Raw genomic sequence first — 27,969 nt, 5'->3', positions numbered from 1 at the left:
AGCCACACCCAACATGGCCTCCCATTGGCCATTCTGAATGGGCCTGCCTTACTCCTCAGTGGTAGCCCCCCACCTCTGCCATCAGTGCCGTGGACCTTGACGTTGCTGTGATCCTGGTGTGCGTTCTTCTCTCAGCATCAGTCCATGCAGTCTTCTTGAGTTTCTCTGAACTCCTCTTGAGGGTCACTTCTTACGGCACAGGAACAGCCTTCACGTGCTGTGTGGCATTTGCTCAGTGGCTGGATGCCCCCAGACCGGTCTCCTCACTTGGCTTTGTGGCTGAGGAGACCAGAGTCCCTGTGGGGGCTGGACTGCCCAGCTGATCTAAACTGAGTTTGGGGGCGCGGGGGTCAAGAGTTGTGGATTTCAGGGACTCACCCCATTTTCTGGAACACAGGTAGAGTTCCCAGAGGCCCGCATTTACGAGGAAACCCTGAATATTTTGCTGTACGAGGCTCAGGATGGCCGAGGCCCCGACAATGCACTTTTGGAGGCTACAGGTGGTGCCGCTGGCCGTTCCCACCACCTGGATGAGGATGAAGAGCGAGAGAGGATCGAGCGTGTGCGTCGGATCCATATCAAGCGCCCCGATGACCGGGCCCACCTCCACCAGTGAGCTGTCCAGCCACCCTGCTGTGCTGCTCACAGAGACTGCCCCCAGGCGCCCGGGCCATTGAGAGCCTATCGAGTCTGGAAACGGTATTTTGTAACAAACCAGATCATTCTTTTGGTATTTCTTGGCAAGATGAATTGGTTCAGTCCCAGGGTCACTCTTCACCCTGGGACTGCTCATGCTGCGTCTGTTGTTTTTCCTCTTTCCCTGAATGTGAATGAGTCTTTGGGGAAAGCATTGCCCAGTCCCTGGGATGAAGAGTGTGAGTGAGCAGAGGGTGACAGGGCTTTGATGTTCAGTATTTATTTTTGGTGGGGATCCCACAGGGTCAGCTCCGAGCTCTCTGCAGATCGCCTTGTCTCAGGGTGCTCCCTCCTGGGGGTCACCTGCCCGTGTCATGGAGATCTGCGGTCCCCAAGGCTGCCCTGAGCTGGTCTCTGCCCATCCCAAGGGGAAGCGTGGGGCTGTAGGCTTGTCCCACGGCCGTGCCCCCTCCCAAGTAAGAAGACCCCAGGGGCTGTGTGCAGTATTTCCATGGCCAAAAAGCCAAAAAAAAAAAACCCTTCTCAAATGGGAATTTCTTTCCCTCAGAACAATCATGTGCATCTTGTGGCCAAGAAAATAATCCCCTTAGTGTAAGGACGTAGCAGATGGAGTCTGGTCCATAAAGGGGCCCCATGTTTCTTCCTTCCCTTTGGCCAGGAGCTCCGTTTCACAGGCCCGCTAGGCCCTGGGCAAGGCTCTGGGCACGACCCCCAAGTGTCCGGTTAAGAATGTGGCTTGGGGGACGCCAGAGGCAGGGGGGTCAGCGCCGCATGGCCAGTGAGTCCAGTCTCCAAGCAGGACAGCAGACAGGCATTGGGCCAAGCGAGCCCCATTGTCCAGCCACGTTCTCTGCTACAATACTCATGGTGAGTGGGGGAACGTAGGACATGGCCTAGGGATTGGGGCCGGACCTGGGGTGGTCCGTCCACCAGTGCAGATCAGCACTTCTCAGCCGTTGACTGTTGTAGAGAGTTGCCTCCATCACCAGGCGGTCAATCAGACATCCTGTAGGTGCCAGTGTCAGGACTTGAACCCAGGTCTTCCTGGCTCTGAGGCAGGCTCTCTATTCAGCAGCTCCTTGGCCTCTGCCCTCCCACTCCCCCGCCCTGGTGCCTCCTAAGAGGCAGGAATGGCCATCTCGCAGACTCTGGGGTGGGTCCTTCTGCTGAGTCAGATTTCTCGAGATGGTTTCTTCAGCCCCTTCCCTGTGCAGAAGGGCTACAAAGAGAGAGCCCTGAGATGTGGCCCCTGCCCTGCCTTCTTCCCCACCCCCGGGCAGAGGCTCCCAGAAAGGAGCTCAGACTGTCCTAGGAGAATGTCCTCACTGCTGTAGCATTTTCTCTACCACAGCCCACCAGGGGAAGAATGTGACTATCAGCAGCCCCATTTTACTGATGAAGAAGCTGAGACTCAGAGCCATCTGTCACCCGCCCACCATTAGCCAGCTAGTCTGGATCAGTCAGGCCTCGAACCCAGAGCTTCTGCCTTTCCTTACTGTAAATAAGAGAATGTTCACAGCAGGGTTCTAGACCTCACCTCTGGGTCTCCATCCAGCTTGGGCCCCGGCTTTGGGTCATCAGAAGTGGTTCTGGCTGCGTTCATCCAGCAGACTGACAAGATATACAGATACCTTTGAAATGTCTCCTTCCGCCTGTTCGTTTTTGCCACTTTCAGAGAATAGAAAAAGGACACGTTTGTGTGACTGTGAGAGAGTGAGTCGTGTTGCTCGGGGGCCCTGGAGCCCCCCCCCCCGGGCCGTGGGGGTGAGTGGGTATGCAGCAGGCAGGGCTGCAGTAGCTACCTCCCCGTTGTCTCTTTGCCGCCAGGGAACGTACGGGTGACTTGGACTCTGTTGGGGGAGACTCGGGCGTGTGACGACAAAGAGGTGACAGACGTGAATGAGAGAATCGGAGGGGTGTTTGAGTTTTATACCAAAGCATTAGTCGTGGCAAGTTTGATTGTTACCAGACAAGGTATTTCTCTGAGTCTATTTATGTACTGACTGAAGCCATACGCTCTCGAGGCACTTGGCCTATAAACGGTCAGAAGGGAGCGGGTTTTTAAAATGCTGTTACTTCGTCTCCTGTCAACCATCCCCCTTGCCTGTGGAGATCAGAAAATCACACCCAGACCATGTCTGACTATTCCAATCATGTATTCATCAGCCCAAGGCTAGCATTGGTGTCTTTGTACAAAATGTTCCTGACTCAGTTTACCAAGTCAGGCTTCACACCTGCAAGGGTCTTCTTCCCCAAAAATGACTTTTAAAAGAACTTTGTGTTGATTGGGATTTAAGCTTCCCACCTGAATCATACACTGGGACCTCTGCTGGGCAGGCTTTGTGAATCAGGTCACATCGTACAGTGATAATGCATCGTGAATGTGGGCAGGCCATTAAGGGGTCCATTGTATTGGAGAAGTCACTGTATAATTACTCTTCAAAAGTAGATTTTTATTAATCTAGAATTTCGGTATTCACATAATAAAGCCTGGACTTTGTTAGTACTTCCATGGTCAAGACGAAGTTTCTGACAGTTTGCCTTTTCCTTCTGTCTCGGTCCCTCATACGTACACCCACAAGAATGGCTCAGCTTAGGGAAAGGCCAGATGGTCCCACATGGCCAGTGACAGTGCCACTGACCAAAGTGGCCTCCTAGCCCAAGCCTGTGTCTCCCCACATCCTTCAGGAAAGGGGAAAGGGCCCCAAGAAAAAAGCCAGTTGGTGTCTCAGAACTGTAGCTCGTCCAGCAATGCTGGAACCACATGCTTGTGGCAAAAAGACAAATCATGGTTCTATCAGAACTCGCCGGCCTCATCTGTCCTCAGCAAGCCCACGCCTGTGGCTGCCAGTGGCATCCCTCAGGCAAGATCCTGCGTCTGTTCTTCGCGTAGGGTGCGCTTATGGAGCATAGAATGCTAGCTTTAGGGCCAGCCACAAAGGAAGAGGGGAGGGAGGCTGCTCAGCCCGTAAGCTCATCCCCGATTCCTGAAGCTGTCCCGACCCTTTCAAGATCAAACTCTTTCCTCCTCTGTGAACTGAGTATACGATACTTTGGCTCGCCGACCATCCCCGGCCAGCAGTTTGCTTCAAATCTTTTCTCACATATCCAAATGGGAAAGACTCTTGTGCTTCCCAACTCTGATGTATTTTTCAATTATCCTCTGAAATTAAATTTAGATTTATGTTCCTGTTCCACAAAGTGACGAGTGATGCCATTAATCTGACAAAATTCAAGGAACACTTATTAAGTGCCATGTATTGACATTGACTAATCCCACCCCAAGCAGAAGGACAAGAAGACACATTCTAGATTTGGCCCCAACCCCAAGCAGGATAAGAAGCTGGGTTCTAGATTTGGCCCCAACCCTAAGCAGAAGGACAAGAATCCGGGTTCTAGATTTGGCCGTTATTTACAGCCTTTTTTTTAGGGACACTTCAGAGGTTAGCAGCTAATGTCGATTACTTAAGAGAGGTCAAAGATCAGCCCAACACTTAGTCAAAAATAGTCCACTTTATTGCACAATTACAAAAATGAGGTTTAGCACAGCTTTGAAAGAGGTGGGAGACACAAAGTCACTGCTGCTCTTATCACACTGACCGCTGTTTCCTGGAGACTCAGTTCTGGCTGCCTGCACCCCATGATTATGATATTCAATCACCCGTTACACTCCATGCAAAGTCTGCCAGGAAAGTGGAGTTTCTGAGCCACACATGAGCACGGTGCTCACTGTGCTGAAGCCTTAGCTCTTAGTCAGGTTTTTCTAACCTGTTTTTCTATATCCTTCAAAGAATCTGTCAGATCCTGAAACCCCAAACATTCGTGGATCATGTGTGGCCCATGGGCCCATCATGGATCATGGACCATGACTGTGAAGGGGACAGTGGGCGTGATTCAGCTCCTGTAGAGTTGCAGTAGGGGAATCCTTTCCTGTTGAGTGTACACACTTTTAACTAGAAGTTCACCAAAAGTGTCACTTTAGCACATTGAGATGTCTTGTACTAACTGTGCCGCCCCTCCAAGCTATGCACAGAATGCTTGTGTTTTGTTTTGGTTTTTTAGAAATATTCAGTGTTTGTAAGTTACAAGCATTTGTCTATACATATATATATGCAAAATAAAATTACATAAAGGACTTTTACGTGCAGCTGTCTGACCCCTGTTTTCTAGGCATTCTCAGGCCCGTTTGAGCCAGGGTTCCAGGCCTCCTTTCAAGGCCTTGGGGATGGGAGAGAGATGTCATTATTCTATTTCAGTGCAGTGCTGACTGGGAGTCAGCAACACCATGCTGAAAGGGCAAAAGGCACCAGCAACTGCCATGTTGTCATAACCTCAGCAGATTTTTCACAATCTAGAATGGGGGAAAATGCCTTGTAGCTCTGCCTTCAGACTGAGAGCAGTCTGTGAGAGCCGGGATTATGGAAATAGCCTTCAGAGGGACACACATAGGTACTTAAGCCGTTCCTTAAAAGTTCTAAGCCACATTTATTTAAAGTCTGAAACTCGATTTTTGCAGCTCTGTAAACTGTCTTTTGCTAGGCCATCTCATTCCTATCCCAGTCTGCCTAGGAAACATTTCCAAGATCATCTTCATTTGTCCCAGTCGGGTGGATGGCCGCTCCCTTGGGCAGCAAAAGAGGGCAATACCCCTTTGGATGGTGTCACCAAGGAAGCAGCAGCAAGAGGGGTGGAAGGCAGTTTTCAGGCCCCCAAACGTACTTGAATGAAGGTGGAAGCCAGGCAAATGTTAGGTCCTGGAAGAACATTCAAGAAGCTTGGTGGTTTGTGGGTTCAAACAAAGCCTTGCATTTGAAAAGACTAGCTAGAGTGGATGGGGTCTACATCTAATGTGACATGACCATATAAACGTGACTGTTGCCCATTAAAGTAAGAGATGAAAAGTTGAAAACGCAGAACTCCTCAATAATGCCCACATTCTCATGCATGAAGTTGGGAACTCCTTTGTTGAACTGGAGTCTTCACGCTCATTTTCCTCTTTAAGAGCCAAGATGGTGACCGTGGGACATTGTCCATATCAGGATTTCATCTGGACTGATACCTATGAGAAAAATGAGTCTTAGTTTCGAGACTGGGGGACGGAAATGTTCACACCTTTCCCCCCTACCCCTAGCATAGGAGGGGAAGACAATGGCCCTAGTCAGTTCCAGCTTGATGCACCAAGCCATCATCCCTGCTAACCTACCTAGAGGACCTGTGATTATCTTCCCAGGTCAATATGGCTCTCCTGTCTCTGCCATGTTCTTTGGTCACTAAATGGTGCTCATCTGTCTAAAACTCTCTAGGGACTTTTTCACAACCCTCAGAAGGTATAGGAAGTGCAAGGGTTTTTTTTGGTTTTTTGTTTTTTGTTTTTTGCAGATGAAGGCAATGAAGCTGAGAGGTCAAGGGATTTGCCCAGAGTCACATGTTGAGTAAATATCAAAGCCAAGACTAGAAGACAGATTTCTAGAGTCTCAGACCAGAGTTCTTTCCACTCCCGTATGCTTCCTGTAACATAAGTATGATTGGTTCCTGCTCGTTCCTTTATTTTGTCCACAAAACACACAGTAGGCACTTCCCATGATTCTTGACTTAATCTAGAACATCACACTGAGATGCTATGGAAACCTACTGTTGCTAACACCTCTTCTCCCTCCCCCAGATACTGATGTCACCTAATTGTACAGCCGTCAGTCTTTTCAAACCAGCCATTTTGTCTCCTCTGACCAGCCTTAGGAGGTAGGCAGAGCAGGTATGCCATCAATGAGAAAACAGATGCTCAGATACAAGTGACCTGCCCAGGGTCCCAGGTGGTGAATGGCAGGTTCAGACCAAGAGCCCGGACACCTCAGAACAGCTGGATTTTTATTCCTGCTCTGCCTCCATGTACCTATTCACCTTCCCCAGCATCATCACTCACCACTGTTAATTGTCCATCTTTGTCTTTATAGATCTGCTCTTCCTGTCCAGTATTGAAAATTATGGTGCCTTCTTTTCCCGAACTGATGTAAAATTGTAAACTACAAACAAAGGCATCTATTACTTCCATATCTATCGTCCACTGCTTCCCTGCTTCCACTCACCCCCCCAAAAAAAGTATATGTGTGTATACACACACACACACACACATGTATGTATACATACATGTGTGTATGTGTATATCCGTATATGTATATGGGTGTGTATATACGTATACACATAAGGGTGTGTATATATGCATTGTGTATTTACATGTGTATATGCATGTGTTTATGTGTAATAGATACACATAATCTGTAAGGTTTGGGTTGTTTAAAACTTCTCATTATAATCCAAAGGCAATTTTAGTTGCGCAAAGCTTTTTTTAAAAAAGCAATAAAAAATTGAATTATCAAAGATAATTTCTCAAAAATAAAAATATGTGTCAAAGATAATTATCAAAGATAATTCAATAAGAATTCGCTAATTATGTAAACACAGAGATAGGCCGTCCAGTTACAGTTCACATGGGATTCATCAGGGAGCATAGCTGGTCTCTGGGGCTTTAATGTGGTGCCTGGGCCATGATGACACAGCCATTGACCATACGTGATCATACATGATGATCCCCAGTCAGATATATAAAAGGGGAGACGGAAAGCTAGCAAGCCTGAAGAGGTACCCAGTTTTCTTGGCCCCTATGCCCTGTGTGTGTGCAGTTGGAAAAATTAAGGCAAAAGGAACCGGAAACCTAAGAGGAAGATTAGAACCAGGATGTAAGAAGGGCTCAGGGTGGGCGGGGGTACCCTCCTTTTCAGAGCTATCCCTTCACAAAAGATCTTTCTGAAGTCTTGACTCATCCCAGTAATTTTTTTTTGGTCTATGAAGTGACAACTTTTTACTGTCGAATATCTAGTGAAATTTAAATGAAAGCTTTGTATAGAAGGAGTGCTAAATCGAGGTATGATGAAGTATGCAGTTATATCCTACTTAAGCCCAAGCTGATGATTAAAAAAAAAAAGCATCCCACCAGAGAATACAAGCTTTCCATACTATGGAAACTTCAGCTTGAATATCTTTAGTAAGGAGGTTCAGGGGGCGAGCTCGGGACTGACAGAAAGGACACCTTGAGTTCTTACACAGTTCTCATCCTTTTAGTGAAGATCCATCTTTTTGTATTCCCCCACCCCCACCCCACCAAAGCTACGGGGCCCTAACAGGAGGGAGGTGACCCATCTCCACCGTGTTCCCACCCACATAGGCCGGAAGAACCTCCAGGACTAGGGTGAGACGGCAGCAGCAGCTCTGAAGGCCTCCCCGTGGTGGTTCTGAAGTTCCCCCGGCTGGCCCCACCAGCAGCGGCTCTGAAGGCCTCCCCGTGGTGGTTCTGAAGTTCCCCCGGCTGGCCCCACCAGCAGCGGCTCTGAAGGCCTCCCCGTGGTGATTCTGAAGTTCCCCCGGCTGGCCCCACCAGTACCCTCGAAGTAGCTGCCTGATCAGGCTGGCGTTTTGAGTGGGTTCCTTTCACAGGGAAGGGGCAATGGGCAGCCTACCTTCCTTGGACCACCTGGACGAGGTCCTCTTTCTTCACCACCATGGAGAGTTTAGTCATTGTTTCAAAGATATGTTCACACAGTAAAATTATATCACCCTAAAATGAAGAATGAGGGGAACGTCTCAAGATTATTTTTGTCTGACAGAAGAGCCCTGCAGAGCATTTAGTCAGAATTCTGAAAAAATCTTCCACAGAAACCTCAGAGCTGGGACCTGAAAAGGGCCATCCCACACCTATCTATCAATTCCACCCCCATGCCCAGAGTTCCTAATAATGATAATTAGGGCTTTAGTTTGCAAAGCATTTTACAAATACTCTCGTTTGATCCTTTCAACAAGGCTGGGAGATAGGTGCTACTATCCTCATTCTACAGATGGGGAAACCAAGGCAGAGGTTAAGAGACTTGCCCAGGGTCACACAGCTAGTAAATGTCTGAGGCTAGATTTGAACTCAGGTCTTCCTGGCTCCAGGTCCATTGTTCTATCCACTGGGCCTCTTCCCGATACAGAGGGCCGGGCCACATTCTCTCTTCTCTCTGTGAAAATCTCTCGTGATAGATTAGTGTTTGCACCGAACAGCTAACAGATCCCAAAAACATCACACAAAGTATTTTTAGAAATTTTTGAATGTTAAATTTTTCCCCAAGATTTCTAATTTTTTTTCCAACTCAATTCTAAGCTTCTCATTAGATTAGAAGCTCACTGAGGGCAAAGGCTGTCTTTCTTTTTCTTTTTTGGCTCCCCCAGTGCTTGGGCAGCTAAGTGGTGCAGTATATAGAGCACCAGGTCTGGAGTCAGGATAGACCTGAGTTCAAATCCAGCCTCAGACACTTAACTAGCTGTGTGACCCTGGGCAAATCACTTCACCCTGTTTGCCTCAGTTTCCACATCTATAAAATGTTCTGGAGAAGGAAATGGGAAACCATTCCAGTATCTTTGCCAAGAAAACCCCAAATGGAATCACAAAGAGTCAAACACAACTGAATGACAACAAAATCCCCAGTGCCTAGCATGGTGCCTGGCATATAGTAAGTGCTTAATAAATGTTGACTGAATTAGCTTCTAGCAAGAAGCAAGAAAATTCATTTCAGCAGTGATGGAAAAGCCATTTAGTATTCTGTCGACCTTTGTGATTTTTTTTTGGTCCCCACTTATAATTTATAGAGTTAAGAAATAATTTGTTTCTTTCTCAGCCTTCTTCCTTCCCCGCCGCCCCCATCCTGGAGTGGAGCCCTCCACCTGGGTCAGGGGTGGAAAGGTGTGCAAAGTGTCTGTCTGCGCTTGGATAAGAAGTTAATGAAGCCTCCCTTCCACCTTCCATGCTTTTTCCTGCAGATTTACCCATCGGAACTACAGAACGTCAGTCCTATGACCAAAAATAACTTTAAGTATCACTAGCTTGGTAGAAATTATAGGCAGGTTCATACCTTCTGTCTGGTGTCCTCTGGTGACACGTGAATGACAAAGAGTCCATCGCTCAGATTGCTGGTGGAAACACCTTTGGACAAACCCCAAAGTTAAAATCCCCCCACTGCTAACAGTAGCTCCCACACAGATAATTAGCTCATGACAGCCACAGAATGCTTTGGTCGCATCCACCTCGAGAGGTAGATAGGGTAAGTGGCACATACGTAACAAGCCCTGAAGAAATGCTCGTTGGCTTGTGCCCAGGCCCGGACTCAACCCCCGGACCTTCTCATCCCAAGTCCAGTGGGTTTTTTACTACACCACTGGGAATGGCTGAAACCATGTCCCAAGGTAACACCACTGCCTCAAAAAGACTGCAGGGGTTATTTCTGGAGCAGGAGTTCTTAACATTTTTTTGTATTACAGAACAGTCTGGTAAGCCTCTAGACCATCCTCAGAATGTTCTTAAATATGCCTAGCACACAGAAGGCACTTAATGAATGCGTGTTGACTGACAATGCATAAAACAAAATCCCCTTGGATTTTAAAGGAAACTTTTATTTACTTATTATTTATATTTATTTATTTTTAGTTTTCAGCATTCACTTTTGTAAGATTGTGAATTCTAAATTTCCCCCCTCTCTCCCCAAGATGGCATGCAGTCTGATATAGGCTACACATGTATAATCATATTAAACATATTTCCATGTTGTGAAAGAAGAATCAGAACAAAAGTGAAAAAACCACGAGAAAGAAAAACAAAAAACAGCAAAAGAGAGCGAATAGTCTGCTTCGATCTGCATTCCAACCCCATCATTCTTTCTCGGGATGTGGACAGCATTTTCCATTGGGAGTCTTTTGGAATTGTTGAAGGAAAAATTTTAAAGAAATTATACGGAAATAGTTATCATAATGTTTAGGAAAAAAATTCTGCATCCTGGGTTAAGGACCCTAGTTCTGGAAAGTGAAACCAGGAGTGTTTGGGGGTTTTTTCCTTTTTTTTTAATTTTATTTTTTTTGCTCTTTTTGGTGAGGCAGTTAGGGTTAAGGGACTTGCCCAGGGTCACACAGCTAGTAAATATCATGTGTCTGAGGCTGGATTTGAACTGAGGTCCTCCTGACTCCAGGGCTAGTGCTCTATCCACTGTGCCACCTAGCTGCCCCCCAACTGAGATTGTTTTTGCTAGTGATTGAACCCAGCAAAATCAAACCAAGTCAACGAGCACTGATTAAACACCTATCATGGCAGGCCAGGCACTGTGCTACAGGAAATGGCTTTTGTAGAATAGCATCTTCTTAGATCACACAGATGGGTGGAGGAGGATGGGAGGAGTAAGTGCGTCATACACATATCCTCTTGTCCTAAAAACTTCGATGGTGAGCCAGGCTTTCTGGTCAGTAGCAGCAGGCCCGTTCTGACTGTTCTCAAGCCCAGGGGCTGATTGGCAGCCTCCCTTCGGTCGCCCTCCTTCCTAGCCCACTCCGGGCTTACCTTTTAGCGCTTTGTAGTCTATCCTCTGCTTAATTCTAGCGAGTTCCACCACGTACAGCGCTTTCTGGGTAAGGATGAGTTGCCTCTGCCGGGCTTTGAATCCGTTCCTGTCGTATTTCACCACTGGTGTGCCATACTGAGGAGAGGGGAGAGAGGCAGAAAGTTAGAGCAGAGAGGAATCCATACAGATGGCCTGTAACATATGGGGTTGGATGAGGCAAGAAAGCCATGGCCCCCCCAAAAAAAAGTTAAAAAAAAAGAAAGCCATGGCCCATAAAGATGGCATGACTGCCCAAGGCTGCAATGAGTCGGTGGCAAAGTCGAGAGCAGAACCCAAGTCTTTTGACTCCCAGGCAGTTGACGAGCAACTCTAAGAAAAGGCTCACATAACGTGAAAGTCATATGATGGCACCTATATACTTATCCGGGTACATCTGAAATTTTGTTTAGAAGATAACTTTAAAGGGGCAGCTAGGTGGTGCAGTAGATAGAGCTTTGGCCTTGGAGTCTAGAAGACCTGAGTTCAAAGCCAGCCTCACACACTTGACACTGTGTGACCCTGGGCAAGTCACTTAACCCCAATTGCCCCACCAAAAAGAAAAAAAAAAGATAACTTTAAAAAAGAGAAAAGTGTATCCCCAAGTCTAAGAATTCTCCATTTTTGAATGTCTGATTTAGTCATGGACATAGGGAATGGGTGGGGGGGGGCACTATAATGTTCTGGGAAAGCAATCCTATGTCATCTTTCACAAAGGACCCAAGACTTGAACCTTGCCAGCAAAATAAGTCTTCATCACCAAGATGATGACCTCTAGGATGAAACATATGGTCTTTCTTTGGCGTTTAAAGCCCTTCCTAACAATAATCTAGTTCTACCCTTTCCTGTCAGTCAATAAGCATTTATTAAGCACCTGCTGTATACCTGGCACTATTCTTGGCCCTAGAAATACAAAGAAAGGTAAAAGAATCCCTGACCTCAAGGAGCCTACAGTCTAAGGGAGAAGACAACTTGCAAACATACACACAAGCAGGATATATACAGGGTAAATTGGGGAAGGACTAGGGAATGCTTCCTGGCGAAGGTGGGAGCTGAGCTGAAGGAAGCCAGGGAAGCGGGGAGATGGGAAATGAGGAGGAAGAGAGTTCCAGGCACGGGGGACGACAAGGGGAAATGCCTGGGATGGGGAGATGGGAGTGTTGGGGGTGAGGAACAGCCAGAAGGCCAGTGTGACTGGAATGCAAAGAAGGGGGCGGGGGGCTGTGTCAGGGGTGAGGTAACGAGAAAGGCAGAAGAGCCAGGTCATGGAGGAAGTGAGAGGGAACCACTGGTGTTGATTAAGGACGGGGCGACATGGGCAGCCCTGTGCTATCAATGTGGCAGCTGAGACTGGAGCAGAGACGGGCTTGAGTCAGGGAGGGCAGCTCGCAGGCTGTGGCAGCCTTTCCATTCCTCTCTCTCCCAGACTCGAGAGGCCAGACGACTGGTCACCTTGCTGTTCCTTGCACGTGGCATTCCATTTCCTGCCTCTGTCTTTGCCTCGTCCGTCCCCATTCCTGGAATGCCATCCCTCCTGGCCTCCCTCCCCTCTTAGAATCTTGAGCTTCCTTCAAAGCGCAGCCCAAGGTACGTCTTGCACGGCTTCACGTGCGCAATTGATGTCATATTGCTTGCCTTCTCGATGGGTAGGGGAGGGAGAGAATTTGGAACTCAAAATTTTAAAAAAATGAATGTTAAAACATTTTTAAATGCAACTGGAAAATATTTAATGAGATCAATAAGAGAAAAAAAGAATCAACTGAAAAAAAGCCTCAGCCCAAGCTCTACCTTCTACATGAAGCCTCTCCCAGGCCCGCCAATTACTAGTGAAATCCCCTGCCTCCACTTACCTTGACTTTAGTACTTAAAAATGTACTGTGCTGTCTGCCCCAACAGGGGGTAAATTCTGAGGTGAGAGATTTTTGTATTTCCAGGGGGTAGGGGAAAGGGACAAGCACTTATTAAGTCCCTGCTGGTGCCAGGCACTGTGCTAAGTGCTTTACATTTGATAATGAGATCATTCCTGCACTCAGTAGGTGCTTAATAAATAACTCATTTATTAAAGAGCTACTGAACACCAGGCAAGGAAAGGTCTCATCCTCAGAGTCCTCAGAACTCTCAAAAGGCTCGATGTCAGAAATGGACATGGTTTTGTCCTCTGAAATGATTCTAAAGATGAGCTTGTATGGTAGACAGCCCCCTCTCCTCTCTAAACCTGAGCCAACCTAGATTACCTGCCATGTGGACCCGGGGCTGAGCCCTCCCATTTGCTCCTGAAGAACCAGGGCCGGCTTCCTTTCCCATTTGCCTCCTCAGCCCTCAGCACATAGAAGGGGCTTAGCAGATGTTTTTTTGTTTGCCATTTACTGCCTGATTAATTGCTAGGGGAGGGAACCTTAAATTGGCATACAAATATCAGTTCATTCCTATAAGGAGAGCACATTTTTAGAGGAATCATGACCACCTTGAGGACTTCATCAGGGCAGAGTCAGAATTAGAACCCAGTCCCTGGCCTCTTAGGAGCCTACTCTTTGCACCCCAAGCTCACCACAAACACTTCCAGCACAAGGCTCTGCTTTGTCCTCACCTGGATTTTCTCACTGCCAATCAGCTGCAGGACTTTGGGATTAATGTCAGCCTCATCTAGGAAGAAAACCAGAGCATCGGTGAAAGAAACATCACTGAACAGCCCCATCTCTGCCCCATCAACAATCAGAAATTCCCTCTCACATGCACGCAGGTTAATTTTCTTAATTGTTATCTTTTTGATTCCCCTAAAATTTACAAATACGATATGTGACCTGTCAGCTAATGGGGACTAGGGGCAGAACAACATTCCCTAGAAAGATTTGACTGAGTTTAAAAAAAAAAACAAATTGGTAGTGAAAAAAATATATTATTATGAATTAATCTTTGGATTCTTGAGGACAGCTGTTGGGTTCAAGGGCTCCTATAAGTCAAAAAAAAAGTCCTTCAGATAGTTGAGTAAGCTGGTACCCAAAATCTAGTTGAGGGAAGTCATGATTAAATGCCCCCAGCATTCAAATCCTGTGCCCCGTGTCTCAGGACTAGGATCTGGAAGGAAAACACCTCGATTCGTGGACTCACCTATCCGGCTATCGGCAAAGGGCTGGCTTAAACTTTCTGGGTAGCCAGCCTTCTTCCCTCGGAACAGGTCGCTTGTAACCACCTTTTGCTGCATCTGGTGATAGACGATTGAAATGTTTTTCTGAGTTCAAATCTGGCCTCAGAACAAACACTTGACACTTACTAGCTGTGTGACCTTGGGCAAGTCACTTAATCCCAATTGCCTAAAAAATAAAAAAATTTTAAAAAGAAAAAAAAGAAATGGTTTTCTGCCATCCTCGGGCAGCTACAGGGTGCAGTCCATAGCATTAGACCTAGTGGGGTTACTTAGGGAGACTGGAGTTTCAACTCTGCCTCGGGCACTTACTGGCTGTGTGACTTTGGGAGAGTCATTTCACTGTGCTGTGCCACAGTTTCCTCATCTGTAAAATGAATGTAATAGCAGGCCCAACCTACCCCCCAGAGTAGTTGTGAAGATCAAGCAGGATGATATTGGTTAAGCGCTTTGGAAACCTTAAACTGTTATATAAATGCTAGTTATAAGACGACAAAGCAATTAGCTTGATCAACCAGCATTTATTATGCAGACCACGTGAGCTAAGTGCTGGGGATAGAAAAAGAGACAAGCCATCCCTGCCCTCAAGGAGCTTACAATCTAATGGGGGAAGACAGCGTGCAAACAAATACATGCAAAGCAAGCCACGGACAGGATAAATGGGAGATCGTTAACAGAGGGAAGGCACTGGAATTAAGGGGGGGGGAAGGCTTCCTGTAGGAGGTGGAATTTTAGTCAGGACTTCAAGGAAGCTGGGGAGGTCAGCAGGCAGAGTGGAGGAGGAGATTCTAGGCATGGGGACAGATGAGGGAATGCCCAGAGCTGAGAGACAGAGGGTCTTGTGCATGGAAGATCAGTGTTACTGGATCCCAGAGCATGTTGGGGAGCAAGGTGTAAGAAGACTGAAAAGGTAGGACAGGGCTGGTTATGGAGGGCTTTGAATGCCCAGCAAAGGACTTTGTATTTGGCTTGGTGTAGGCACGGGAATTTCCAACATTACCGCCTCCCCATCCCAGGACTAGGGGCGAAATTTAGCCATGGACCCCAGAGTAAGAACCTCTGACTAGGGCTCAGACAGCTCAGCCCTACTCCCCATACAAAGCACTGTTGGAAGATACGTGGAAACTTTCATATATACCTTTACAAGGTCCAAGCTTGGAGCTAAGGGAAGAGACCAGGGGTCCTGATGCTTCCCCACCTTCCCCCCTTCAGGTGCATTTTCTGTAGCACCTTAAAATTCTGGCCTCCCGAGTGTAAAACCTCAGGAAGGGTCCTCTGACCCCCCTTGTTAACTGGAAAACAAGCAAACAAGGCTTCCCTGCTCCTGCGGTGGGGGCTGCATGCACACCTGTCCTCAGGTGACTCCTAAGGTGGAGTCTGCATGCACACCTGTCCTCGGGTGACTCCTGAATGGAGGCTGCATGCACACCTGTCCTCAGGTGACTCCTGAATGGAGGCTGCATGGACACCTGTCCTAAGGTGATACATGAGGGAGGGGGGAGGGGAAAGGGCTGTACCTGAGCTTTCCTCTGAGCTGTCACCTCACGACAATACTGGCGCACCAGATTTCTCATGCAGATTTTCTTCAGCATCTCAGAAGTCTGTGTGGAAGAAAAACCATCCCCCCCATACAGAACCAGTCACAAATGCTACATCATGTATACCACGCAAGCCCATGTGGAAGCCTCATCTTAAATCAGATCTACTTCTGCACCTTCTCACCTGCCTCCAATAGCTAATCCTGTATCAGAGGCAGCTGGGTGGTGCACTGGATAGAGCACCGGGCCTGGAGTTAAGAAGACCCGAGTTCAAATCTCACCTCGGACAGTTGCTAGCTGTGTGAGCCTGGGCAAGTCACTTAACCTCTATCTGCTTTAGTTTTCCCAACCGTAAAATGAGAATAACAGTAGCGCCTACCTCCCGGGGCTAATTTTACAGATGAAATGAGGTAATATTTGTAAAGTACTCAGCCCAGCACCGCAGGCAGGAGGGGCTTAACAGGTGTTTCTTTATTGCCATCAATTCTCATACTCTAAAACCTGAGTCAAATGCCAGTTCTTGCCTGATCACCTGTATTCAATAAAATACTTTCCCCGTCAGCGCTCACAAAGCACTCTGGCTCTATCTGACCCACTGATTCTGTGTGTGTGTGTGTGTGTGTGTGTGTGTGTGTGTGTGTGTGTGTGTGTGACACTTGTGATGTCATGGGTCCCCTTCCAGAAGGAAAGAAGAGGAACAGCAATCATCTGCAGACTAATTATGTCCGTAGGTGCCACACCCTGCCGCACCAGCCCAGGAGCTCCACAGGAGCTGAGCTACGGGGTCTGCACACAGTGGGTGCTTAATAAGTGCTGATTAAACTGGAATGTTCTCGTCTTACAGCCAAAGGGAAAAGCTACCGGCTGCCCCAGGCTATTAATCCTATTTTATACTACTTGACAATTGGACCCGAGCTGGGAACAAGGGGGATTGAGGCAGGGCCTCACTCAAATAGCACGTTCTGTTATAGTTCTCTTAAGGAAGGTGGGCTTGAATCTGTTGTAAATACTAGGCTTGCAGTGTAGCTGCTTATGGCCTTTTTTTAAAAAGACAATTGGGGTTAAGTGACTTGCCCAGGGTCACACAGCTAGTGAGTGTCTGAGGCTGGATTTGAACTCAGGTCCTCCTGACTGCAGGACCAGCACTCTATCCACTGTGCCACCTAGCTGCTTCACTTATAGCCTTTTACTCCAAGAAGAAGGTACACTGAGCCCCCCACCCCCCATCACGTCATTATCACACTTGCCAGGCTCAGCACATACATTTTCCAAGATGGCTGGAGGCTTCAACCAGCTCTTGTCCAACACATTTTTGGGAACATGATTTCTCAGGTTCAAGATGTAATTCTTCCGCACGAAGATAATATAGTCTTCATTTTCTGAACAAAGAGTCTGATTTCGATTGATGAACCCTCTTATGAACCTAAACAAGGAATTGTATCATGAGTTACTCTGACCTGGCCTTTGCTAGGGGGCCTGGGGTCTCTCTGTGCTGACATCCGATAGACCAAAGTAGTCATCTCAGAGATACAAAGACGGACAGAAAGTAAGATGGGGAGAGGGGAGGGAGGGAGAGAGAGAGAGAGAGAGAGAGAGAGAGAGAGAGAGAGAGAGAGAGAGCGAGAGCAGAAGAGAGAGAGGGAGGGAAGGAGAGAGAGAGAGAGAGAGAGAGAGAGAAGAGAGAGGAGAGAGAGAGAGAAGAGAGAGAGAGAGAGAGAGAGGGAGGGAGGGAGGGAGGGAGGGAGGGAGGGAGGGAGAGAGAAAGAGAGAGATGTCTCAATCCCCTGGGTCAAGAGAACTAGTTACACGAAAAACTGTGATGGCATGAAAACTTGAGTAGGTAAGATTTGACTAAAGGTTTCACATTATTAATTAAAAAAATATTAATAAAAATAAATAGAATAAATAATAAAAATCATTGTTAATAAAAATTCACATTTACAGGTTGCTTCTTTGGTTTCTAAATTGCTTTCCACCCAACAATTCCTAAAGTAGGAAATGCCAGTATGAGAATTATTTTACAAATAAAGAAACAGGCTCAGAAGGGTCAGAGGCATTATACTTATTTTATAAACTCGCAAATATTTACAATTTTTAAAAAAAATTTGAAATGTAAAAACATTTACAAATACTACATGAATGGTGAAACCAAGGCTCTCGAGAGGCAGAAGATTTGCCCAAGGCCACGCAGCAAGCAGCAAAGAGCTAGTTCCTGAACCTCAGTCTCCTGCCTCTCGCTATGTATGCTATGTTGTCTCTACCTTCCCAAGCAAAAAGTTGAATATTAGAAAAGTATGCAAGGAGAAACAAAACAACATTTTGTAATGAATTTTCTAGGCACACGCTTTAGTAGGATGTAAGCTTCCCCAGTAGAATGTAGGCTTTTTGAGAGCAAAAACTGGTTGCTTTCTATTTTTGTATTTGCAATGTCTTGACCAGCAGTAGGGATCTGTGGCCTTGAGGCCACATGTGGCCTCTAGGTCCTCAAGTGCAGCCCTTTGACTGATTTGGATTCAATCTTGACATTTCAAAAGATTGACAGCAGGAGCTTAACAAATGCTTATTGAATTAATTAATTAGAAATCACCCCACAGTCCCACTCCCTGTACTTAAAGAGTGTGTCCCTGTTCCACAGGAAAACCTACTTTCTGATGATCTGAACAGCCCACTTTCTCCTTTTGATTTCCTTTCTCGCCAGGGCACCTCTCCAGTAGGCTTCAAGTGTAATGGCTGAAAGAATTGATCGCTGGCATTAGGGAGTTCAATATTGCTTTGAACGAAGTAGCAAAATCATATTGAACATGTGAAGGCTATTCCAAGAATGCTTTGTTCATCCTCACTCACTGAAGTCCGAGTGTCCAGCTGTCTCATACCATGCTGAGATTATGAGGCTTTGATGAAGAGGCCACTAAATCATCGGTTTGGGTCCCTTTTCCATAAACCCTAACAGTGGCTGACATTCACTGAGCATTTTATAGTTACAAAATCCTTAACATACGTTCTCATTTGGTCTCATGACCCCATTTTATAAGTCAGGAAACTAAAGCCTAGGGAATGTGCCCAAGGTCACACAGTGAGTGACCAAATGGCCAAAGTTGGACTCGAACCCAGAGACTCTTTCCACCCTCGAATGCCGTCTGCCCCCCTCCCAGCTTAGGCACAGATGGGGTCCTTATGCTTACTCCTTACCTGCTCGCCTCTTTTTCAGATATGCTCTCCTCTCTACGCAGCCTTTGTATGTGCTTTGGATTTTCGCAACTTAAAGTAAAACAAAAGTTTCAGTGAAATAGGTTTCATTCAGGTCCATTGCATTTTTCTCTCCTTAGAGAGAAGACACCAAAAATGTGCATCAGAGGATGAAATTTCACGCCAGTCTATGAATCTGGCCCCAAAACCACTGAGAAGGAGTCAAGGCTGGGAGAGAATTATTGATAGAGCTGAACCTAAACATTGTTTAGTTGTCAAAACATGAGCAAAAACATTGATGACTTCCTATTGCAACAATAGGTATTTAGACAAAGTCACAAATAAGGGTGTGTTGGTAATGTATACGGTAATACATTAGTAATGTATATATACACAGATGTATAATATGTGTAGATGGATGGATAGATGAATGGATGGATGGATAGATAAATAAATGGATGGATGGATGGACAGATAGATAAATGGATGGATGGATAGATGGATGGATAGATGGATGGATGGATGGATGGGTGGGTGGATGGATGGATGGATAGATAGATAAATGGATGGATGGATGGATAGATGGATGGATGGATGGATGGATGGATGGATGGATGGGTGGATGGATAGATAGATGGATATATGAATGGATGGATGGATAGATAGATAGATAGCCCCAATAAAGATTTCCCCTCAATTCTCCTTCATAATCTAGCAGCACAAGAAATCACAAGATTTTTTTGTCTGAATCACAAGATAGTTCTGTCTGAAGACAACCACCCTCTCTGTACTCCGTTGCTAAATTTAGTAAATCTCCCTTCTAGGGATTATAATGATCCAGCCTGCTAAAAACGTCCGCATAGATTTCAAAGGAGGGAAATCCTTCAAATATTTCTGCTCCCCTCTGCATTAGCCCTGCCTAATCTCCTTTAGCTGTGAATGATATCATGAGCAGCATGACCTCAGCTCCAAAAGCATGATCCCAGAGCCCTCAGACGTACTGAATAATAGTTAGCGTTTATGTAGTACTTTGAGGTTTGCACGTTAGCTTATTTGATCTGCACAATAACCATGTGAGGAAGGTTTGTTTGTTTTTTTACAGATAAGGAAACTGAGGTTCACACAGTTAAATGATTTGCCCAGGATCACCCAGCTAGTGTCTGAGGATGCATTTGAACTCAGGTCTTCCAGACTTCAAAATCCGGGTCTCTGGCCATTGGGCAACCTAGTGACCATTAAGAATCAAAGTTATTGGGGCAGCTAGGTGGCATGGTGGATAGAGCTCTGGCCTTGGAGTCAGGAGGACCTGAGTTCAAATCCAGTCTCAGACACATGACACCTTCTAGCTATGTGACCCAGGGCAAGTCACTTAACTCTGATTGCCTCGCCAAAAAAAAAAGCCAAAAGAAAAAAAGAGTTAAAGTTATTTCAGCCTTTACTTGAGAGGTAAGTGGCCAAAATCTGCCCAGATTTCCTAGGTCTGGCGCAACACATCTGTTTCAGTTTAACGAACTCTGATCAGATAATCGATTTATCCAAAGTCACACACAGAGTAAGGGAAAGAGCAGGGACTCTTGCCAGGTCTTCTGAAAGCTAATCTGGGTTTCTTCAGCCTGCTTCCTCCTAAGTCTTACCTGGTATGAAGGGGGAGGGAGGATGGACCCTGCTTACCTCTCACCTAAAATGGGCAGAATTTTGCACCCACGAATGCACTGAACACTCAAAAATAACTCAGTGGCCCCAGGGCATTGCTTAGCCTGGTGCAGAATAAGCATTTGATAAAAAGCTGACCTAAGCCCTAACACGAAACCTCAGCTCTTGGACCAGTTGTCTTCTTTCCCAGGGTCCGGTTTCCTCTTCAAAGGGAAGGTTTCCAGGGCAAGGTCTATGATTCACTCTTCGCAAGCCTCCACAAAGGAAACTCTTTGTTCATTTTATACTAGCTCTTTTACATGTGTTCACACATAAAAGGAAGGAAAAAAACATACCTAGCTGATGTTTGCTAAATTCGAACGCGTCTTCAGTGGCAAAAAGAGTTCTGGGGAAACGTATGAATATCTTGGTTCTAACAAGAAAAATAAAGGATTCTTTCTTAATTACTGATCGAAAAACATTGAGTCAGTACCTAGCATGTCTCAAGCACTGTTCCAGAGGGTGGGAATACTGGCTAAAAACAAAACTTCCTACCATCAAAGAGTTTACACTCCATAGGAGAAAGTCACGTGGGAGTGTATATCTAGCAAACACATTTTGGGGGGAGGACACTAGCGACTTGGGGTGGGGGGAGATTAGAAAAGGCTTCATGTAGGAGGTGGTATCTGAGCTGAGCTCTGAAGGAAATTAGGGATTCTGAGAGGTAGAGGTGAGGTGATAGAACATGCCCAGAAGGGGAGATAGCCTGGGCAAAGGCACGGGGAGACGGGGATTATGTGAAGAACAGCAAGACACGGGGGAAGGGGAGCACACAAGCATTTAGTGAGCACCTACTATGTGTCGGGCTCTGTGCGAGGCACGGTACCAATGTACTCTCTTTTGACCCTCACAACAACTCTGGGGGTCAAGAGTATTACTGTACAAATGAAAAAAGTGAGGCTCAGAGGAAGTCCAAAGACTCGCCCAGTTTGTCTGTACCAGAGTCTATGAAAGGGAATGAAGTATAGTAAGGCTGGAAAGGAGGCCAAAAAGAGGCTTTCTGTGTTTGACCCTAGAGATAATGGGGAGATACGGATGTCCAATGAGCAAGGGAGGGATGCGGTCAGTCTTAGGCTTAAGGAAAATCTCTTTGGCAGCTGGGGGGGAGGGGGGTAGCCTGGATTGGAAAGAGGAAGGGTTTAGGCAGAGAGGCCAATTAGAAGGCTGGCACGATGAATTGTCCCAAGTGAAAGCAGATGAAGCCCTGAGGACTAACAGCAGTTAATGACACCTAAATTATGATGTTTAAAGTCAGATTCACATGACTCACATGATTACACTTAATATTTTGAGAATATACATGTTTAATAAATGAAGTCTAGACTTAGGATTTCATCAGTGTGGGAAATTCTTTCCGCCAAAGCCGAATGGCACCGCCTGTCATTTAGTTTTAGAGAGGTTGCCCGGGGCACTGAGAAGTCAAGGCAACTTGTCCAAGGTGACACCCGGGATTTTAGGTTCCAGCGCTGGCTTCTTATCCACTACTTAATGCTGCCTCTCATTACGATGCGGTAGGAGAGAAAGAGACAGAAAGACATAGGGACAGAGTGCAAATGAGAGGGAGAGACAGAAAGGTGGGGAGGGATGGAGAGAGATTGAGAGATATCAAGAGACACAGAAAGTATTAGAGATGGAGACAGAAACTGAGTGGGAATAGGAAATGGAAGGAGAGATGGAGAGAGACTGAGAGATGGAAAGATGGAGCAAGATGGAGGGAGAGAGATAAAGAGTGGAAAGAGAAAGGAATGGAGAGAGAGGGAAAAGAAAGAGAGGGATGAAGAGAGAGAAAGAAAAAGATGAAAAGATCAAGAGATGGAAAAATGGAGAGAGATGGAGGGAAAGAGATGAAGAGAGTGGAAAGAGAAAGAGAGGTGGAGGGGAAGGGAGAAAAAGGAGAGAAAGAGAGAGAAGAGAGAAAGAGAAAGAAAGATGGAGAGAGATGGAGAGAGGAAGATGAAGAGAGTGGAAAGAGAAAGAGATGAAGGAAGAGGGAGAAAAAAGAGAGAAAGATGGAGAGAGAGAGAAAGAGAGAGAGATGGAGGGAAAGAGATGAGACAGAGGGACAGAAAGAGAAAGAGAAAGATGAAGAGAGATTCAGACCGAGAGAGAGAGAGATCAATCTTAGGCAAGTCATTTGATCACTTTCCCATTTTTTTAAAAAAATAGTTCATTAGCGTCTTGTTTTCAGATCACCTACGTTCCACCTCATCCTGCCCTTTCTCCTCTCCCAAAGGACCATTCATTTTAACAGTTTTCCTTAAAAAGAGGATGAAAGAAAAAAATCACCAAACCAATCAGCACAAAGAAAAACACCTGACATCACATGCAGTGTTCCACAACCACGGAGCCATGGCCTTTCCTTGAGAAGAGGGAAGTGTCTTCTCATAAATCTGCTTTGGACCAAGACGGGTGTTTATACGTTTGTAATATTCAGTTTTGATTGTGGTATGGTAACTGTTCTCTCCATTCACATGACTGTAGTCATTGTGTATAGTATCCTGGTTCTGCTCACTTCACTCAGCGTCCATTCAAGCAAGTCTTTCTGTGCTTTTTGTATTCATCACACTCATCGTTTCTTCTAGCACAGTGATTTTCCATTACATTCACATACCACAGTTTCTTTAGCCATTCCCCAGTCGATGGGCATCTGTGTTCATGCCCAGTACAAAAAGTACTGCTATAAATATTTTGGCGTACTCTGGGCTTTTATTTTTATCAATAACCTTCTTAGTCATTGATATATATGCGTAGAATTAGAATCTCTGAGTCAAGGGGTATGGCATTTTAATGATTTTATTTGCCTGGTACCAAATTAGTTTCCAGAATAGTTGTCCAAATTCACAGCTCTGCCAGTGTATTAGTGTACCTGTCTTTCCCACAGCCCCCAACACTGCCCAGTCCCTATTTTATCACCTTTCCCAATGTCCTGGTGAGAGGTTAAGCCTCGGTGTTGGTCTGACTCGCATTTCACTTACTGTTAGTTATTTGGCGCGTTTTTTCATGTGGTTGTAAATAGTTTAAAGCCTTCTTTTGAGGGCTGCCTGAGCACATCCTCTGAGCACTTCCCTACTGGGAAACATTCCCCCATTTTCAGGGATCAGAGACTATTCAATGGCAACGCCTGGCCTAGATTTTAGAATCTTTGAGTCATGGCTTGCTTCTTTCTGTTCCCTCACCTCAGAGTCTTTGAACAGGTCTGAACAGCACTTTTGTCTGAAGAGGGTAGAAGGATATTTTTATGAGTAGCCGCATAAACCTGCAGAACCTTGCCGATGAGCGAGCATTGGAGGCTCCTATTGGATGGGTGAGATCATGGTTGATGAAGTATCCATAGATGAATAACAGAAACGCAATAAATCCCCAGGGGAGCAGAAATACGAGGGGCACCCACTTACCTCCCTAACTTGTACTCTCCGGTTTGTAACCAATGTATTTGATGAGCTTTTCCACCCCTTCTAATGGAGAACCATGCCAATGGGGCCAGGTGTCTGGGCACAAGGATTTGTACCTAGAGAAGGAAGAGATTAAGGCATCATCATTGCCACCTTTCCCCTTTTAGAGACTTACATGATGATTTGTACCCAGAAAAAGAGGAGAATGGGTCATCACCACTGCCAACTCTCCCCCTTTAGGGATTTTCGGCTGCCATCTTTGCTTTATTGCCATCAAGTGGACACTGAAGAGTACTAAAGGATGTGCTCACACTGCCCCCTGGTGGCCAGATACCACACATTTGAAAAAAATCAAGTATTTTTTGGGTGGTTAGAATTAAATCAGACACTCAAAACAGATGATTCTCAATGATCACTTGCTTTCTCTCATCATTGGAATTCCAAGCACCCTGAATGTTGCTCACCCTGTTTAAGCAACAGCTGTGCTAAGAAGTCAACAGAAAATATACCTTTGCAAGAAATGCTCGTATTTCCTCCTGTAGGCAAATCCAGCCCGTCTCACCCGCAAGTGCTCCATCAGACCCAGGTACTTGATCTGATGTCTTATGAGGAAGTCATCAAACTTACCTATAGAAACATCGTTGGAAAGAAAGAGAAAAGGGCAGTTTCATCCAAAAGTCTCCATGAGCCAGAGGACCTTTCAGGAGCTTGTACACCCAGGTGCATTGCAACGATTGGTTTGAAACTGCTTCACCTTCCAACATCTCTGACAATAGAATGTGTGGCTCCCAATCTTTGAGCAATGCTAAGGCAAATCAATCAATCAATGAGTATCGATTAAGCACCTACTATGTGCTGAGCACTTTGAGGTACTGGGAATAGGGGGCAAAGAATGGGTGGCATGAGAGGCAGTTCTGAGGTAACGTGGGACACTTTTAGGTAATGATGAGATCTAACAAATAACCAGGTCCACAATGAAGCAGAGTTTGTTTAGTAAGGAATGGGAATTCAAGAGGGCAAAACCCACCAAAGGTGAACATAGCTGTCTTCACATTAAAAAGGAAAAAAAAGTTTGTTCCATGAGCTTGGCTCATGAAAACAGTGCTTTGGAATATGGGCTATGGAATGGTGTTTTGTTTTTGTTTTTTACAATGTTAAACCAAAGAGAGGTCACACAGTACAGTGCAGAGATCACTAGATTCAGAGTCAGAGGACCTGGATTCAAATCCTGACTCTGCCATTTACTCCTTGTGTGATGTAGGACAAATCAGTTAAGCTCCCTGGGTCTCTGGTGATAGATGATCCAAAGATGGGAAAAAAAGGAAAGACAAGGGGGTCATTGTAGCATTTTTTGTTTGTTTCTAAACGTACCAAAGAGGGGGAAAAAAGAGGAAGTTCAGAGGGAGAAGCAGATAAGCAGGTTGGCTTTGAAACAGACATGTTGACTTTGTTATGTACTTCTAAAAAGGCACAAACTGAATGTAACAGAGATTTGCAGTTCTATCTACAATCCTCTTTTTTCTGTTCTTTGCATGTGGAAATATTTGTTTGTTAACATTTGCCAGCTTCAAAATGAAAAAAATTTTTTTTTATCTAGTTAAGAAAAACGAGTGGGTTGGACAAGATGGCCAATGAAACCCCTTCCAACTCCAGATCTATGCTCCCGTTTCCTTTACCATTTCTTTGAATTCAGTCACTCACTCGGTTCTTTTCCCTCATTGGGTTTGATGCAGCGAATATAAGAAGGTTCCTTGGACATCAGGATGTCGATGAGGTTGGCTACGCTATTCTTGAACTGAGTTCCAACCTACAGAGACAGAGAATCCTGATTAAACACCACCAGCCAATAAAAGCACAAACAATTCACCTGAAACATAATTATCCCTACTCTGAGCATTGGCCTTTTCTACATCTTCCCATCTCATTTCATTCTGCACCTCTCTGTGCACTTCCCATTCTTCCAACACTGGGAGCTCCTCCCCATACATAGCAGTCCATCTGTCTCCTGGATATGCAATACACTCTTTCCTCACCTGGCATGCTGGAATCCTTGGACTCCCTTCAAGCATCATCCGGGAGCTGCTCTCTCTCATATAGCCCTAACTGATATGCCCAGTGCCCTCCTCTCAATCCCAAAATTCTCTTGCATTAGCATTGCATGAATCTGGTATTTACTTGTTGGGGCTCCTCCTTCCACCCCCAGCAGAACGAATGTAAGCTCCCTGAGGGCAGGTCTGCTTTTCTTTTGTCTCTGCATTCCTTCACCCAGCACTAGGCCTTTCTTACATTATGCCTTGAACAGCGCTGAGAGGTTGAAGGATGTACCAGGGTCACATAGCTGGCATGCATCAGAGGTGGGATTTGCACCCAGGTCTTCCTGGTTCTGAGGTTCTCTTTCCACTACACCACTCCCGGTTTTTTGTTTGATTTTTTTTTTTACCTTAAAAGAGAGACAGATGGCTCAGGGCCCTGAAATGAGAATCAGAAGGCCAGATCTAGAGTCCTGCCATGAACTCCCTATGTGACCTTGGGCAAATCTCGAGCTTTCTCAGGACCTCAATGATCCCACCTGTAAAATGGGCCAGCTAACCTCTAAGGTCCCCCCTCTCTGATGTCCTGTGGTTTTCTCATTCTAACTGCGTGAGGGTCATGCTGTCAGGGCAGGGCTAGGTAACATTTTTTAAAAAAACACAAATGTCTCGATGCCTTTCAGCATTTTGTAGGTCAGTTTTCCCACTCACCGTTGCAGGCCTTTTCCTGTTTTCTAGTTCTTCTACAAGAAAGCACTCTTTAATAATATCATTTTTAGACCCACACAGCACCTAACAGAACACAAAAGGTGAAAGTGAGTCTGAGACAGTCACGTCTCGCAAATTCTAGGCAGACCAGCAACACCAACAATAATAATAACTAGCATTTCTCTGGCACTTTGAAGCTTATAAAGCACTTTACATACATTATCTCAACTGATCTGTAAATCTGGGGCTGGTATTACCTTCACTTCACAGATGAGGAAACTATGAGCCTAAGAAAGGCTGAGATTTGCCTAGAGTCACATAGCTACAAAGTGTCTGGGGCAGGATTTGAACTCAGGACTTCCTAGCTCCTGTACCCAATACATTTTGCTACCTTGCTGCCTCAAGTATAAGAGCTATCATTCACCCAGACTGACTAGTTCTCTTTATGTTCAGTTGTTTCAATTGTGTCTGACTCTTTGTGACTCCATTGGGGTTTTCCTGGCGAAGGTACTGGAGTGGTTTGCCTTTTCCTTCTCTAGCTCATTTTACAGATGAGGAAACTGAGGCAAACAGAGTGAAGTGTCTTCTCCAGGGTCACACAGCTAGTAAGTGTCTGAGGCCAGATTTGAACTCAGGAAGCCCAGCGCTCTATCCACTATGCCACCTAGCTGGCTGGTTTTCTTCATAAGACTGGAGAAAATATTGACTGAGCAGAGATACTTTTTCAGCTCAAAAGGATAAATGAGTCCCTGTGGAAAATGAGAGGAGCTGATCAGACCCAGATAGGAGATAGGTCACAGTTATTGACTCATTCCTGACCCATCACTCTCTCTCACCCGCCACAGCCATCTGTTGATTTTACTTTCAAAACATCTCTCAAATACTCTGGGTTTCTCTCCTCTGACACCACCCATCACCTCATGCCCGGAACACTGCAATAGCTTCTGGGGGGTCCCCCTGCTTTGAGTCTCTCCCCACTCCAATCTATCCTCCATTCAGCTGCCAAAGCAGCCTTTCTAAAGCACAGGTCTGACTACGTCACCCCCTACTCAGTAAACTCCCATGGCTCCCTATCACCTCCAGTATCAAATATAAAATCCTGTTTGATGTTCAAAGCCCTTGCAGACCTGCCCCTCCCCACTTTCTGGTCTCTGTCCCCTCTACCCTCTTTCATAT

At 45.8% G+C, this 27,969-nt stretch overlaps 2 protein-coding genes across 2 annotated transcripts in view; one reads left to right on the top strand and one right to left on the bottom strand.

The window, feature by feature from the left end:
• The window catches only part of KCTD10 (potassium channel tetramerization domain containing 10), a 28,950-nt gene extending 24,152 nt beyond the window's left edge, over nt 1–4,798 (top strand). Inside the window, exon 7 of the mRNA XM_021007928.1 lies at nt 398–4,798. Within this exon, the coding sequence (XP_020863587.1) occupies nt 398–616 (219 nt within the window). The 3' untranslated portion in view covers nt 617–4,798. The remainder of the gene's footprint in view (nt 1–397) is intronic.
• Nucleotides 4,799–6,542: 1,744 nt separating this feature from the next.
• Nucleotides 6,543–27,969, bottom strand: part of MYO1H (myosin IH) — a 50,551-nt gene continuing 29,124 nt past the window's right edge. The window contains 16 exon segments of the mRNA XM_021007929.2: nt 6,543–6,677; nt 8,169–8,266; nt 9,597–9,667; nt 11,069–11,204; nt 13,693–13,748; nt 14,214–14,307; nt 15,765–15,848; nt 17,049–17,208; nt 18,431–18,515; nt 18,975–19,043; nt 20,960–21,036; nt 24,059–24,077; nt 24,080–24,171; nt 24,565–24,682; nt 25,757–25,862; nt 26,797–26,877. Of these exon segments, the coding sequence (XP_020863588.1) occupies nt 6,548–6,677; nt 8,169–8,266; nt 9,597–9,667; nt 11,069–11,204; nt 13,693–13,748; nt 14,214–14,307; nt 15,765–15,848; nt 17,049–17,208; nt 18,431–18,515; nt 18,975–19,043; nt 20,960–21,036; nt 24,059–24,077; nt 24,080–24,171; nt 24,565–24,682; nt 25,757–25,862; nt 26,797–26,877 (1,476 nt within the window). The 3' untranslated portion in view covers nt 6,543–6,547.

Source organism: Phascolarctos cinereus, unplaced genomic scaffold (assembly GCF_003287225.1).
Source record: "Phascolarctos cinereus isolate Bilbo 61053 unplaced genomic scaffold, phaCin_HiC Scaffold_4;HRSCAF=312, whole genome shotgun sequence".
Taxonomy (NCBI): domain Eukaryota; kingdom Metazoa; phylum Chordata; class Mammalia; order Diprotodontia; family Phascolarctidae; genus Phascolarctos; species Phascolarctos cinereus.
The sequence above is the reverse complement of the archived record's forward strand: the minus strand, read 5'-3'. Positions and strand labels throughout refer to the sequence as shown.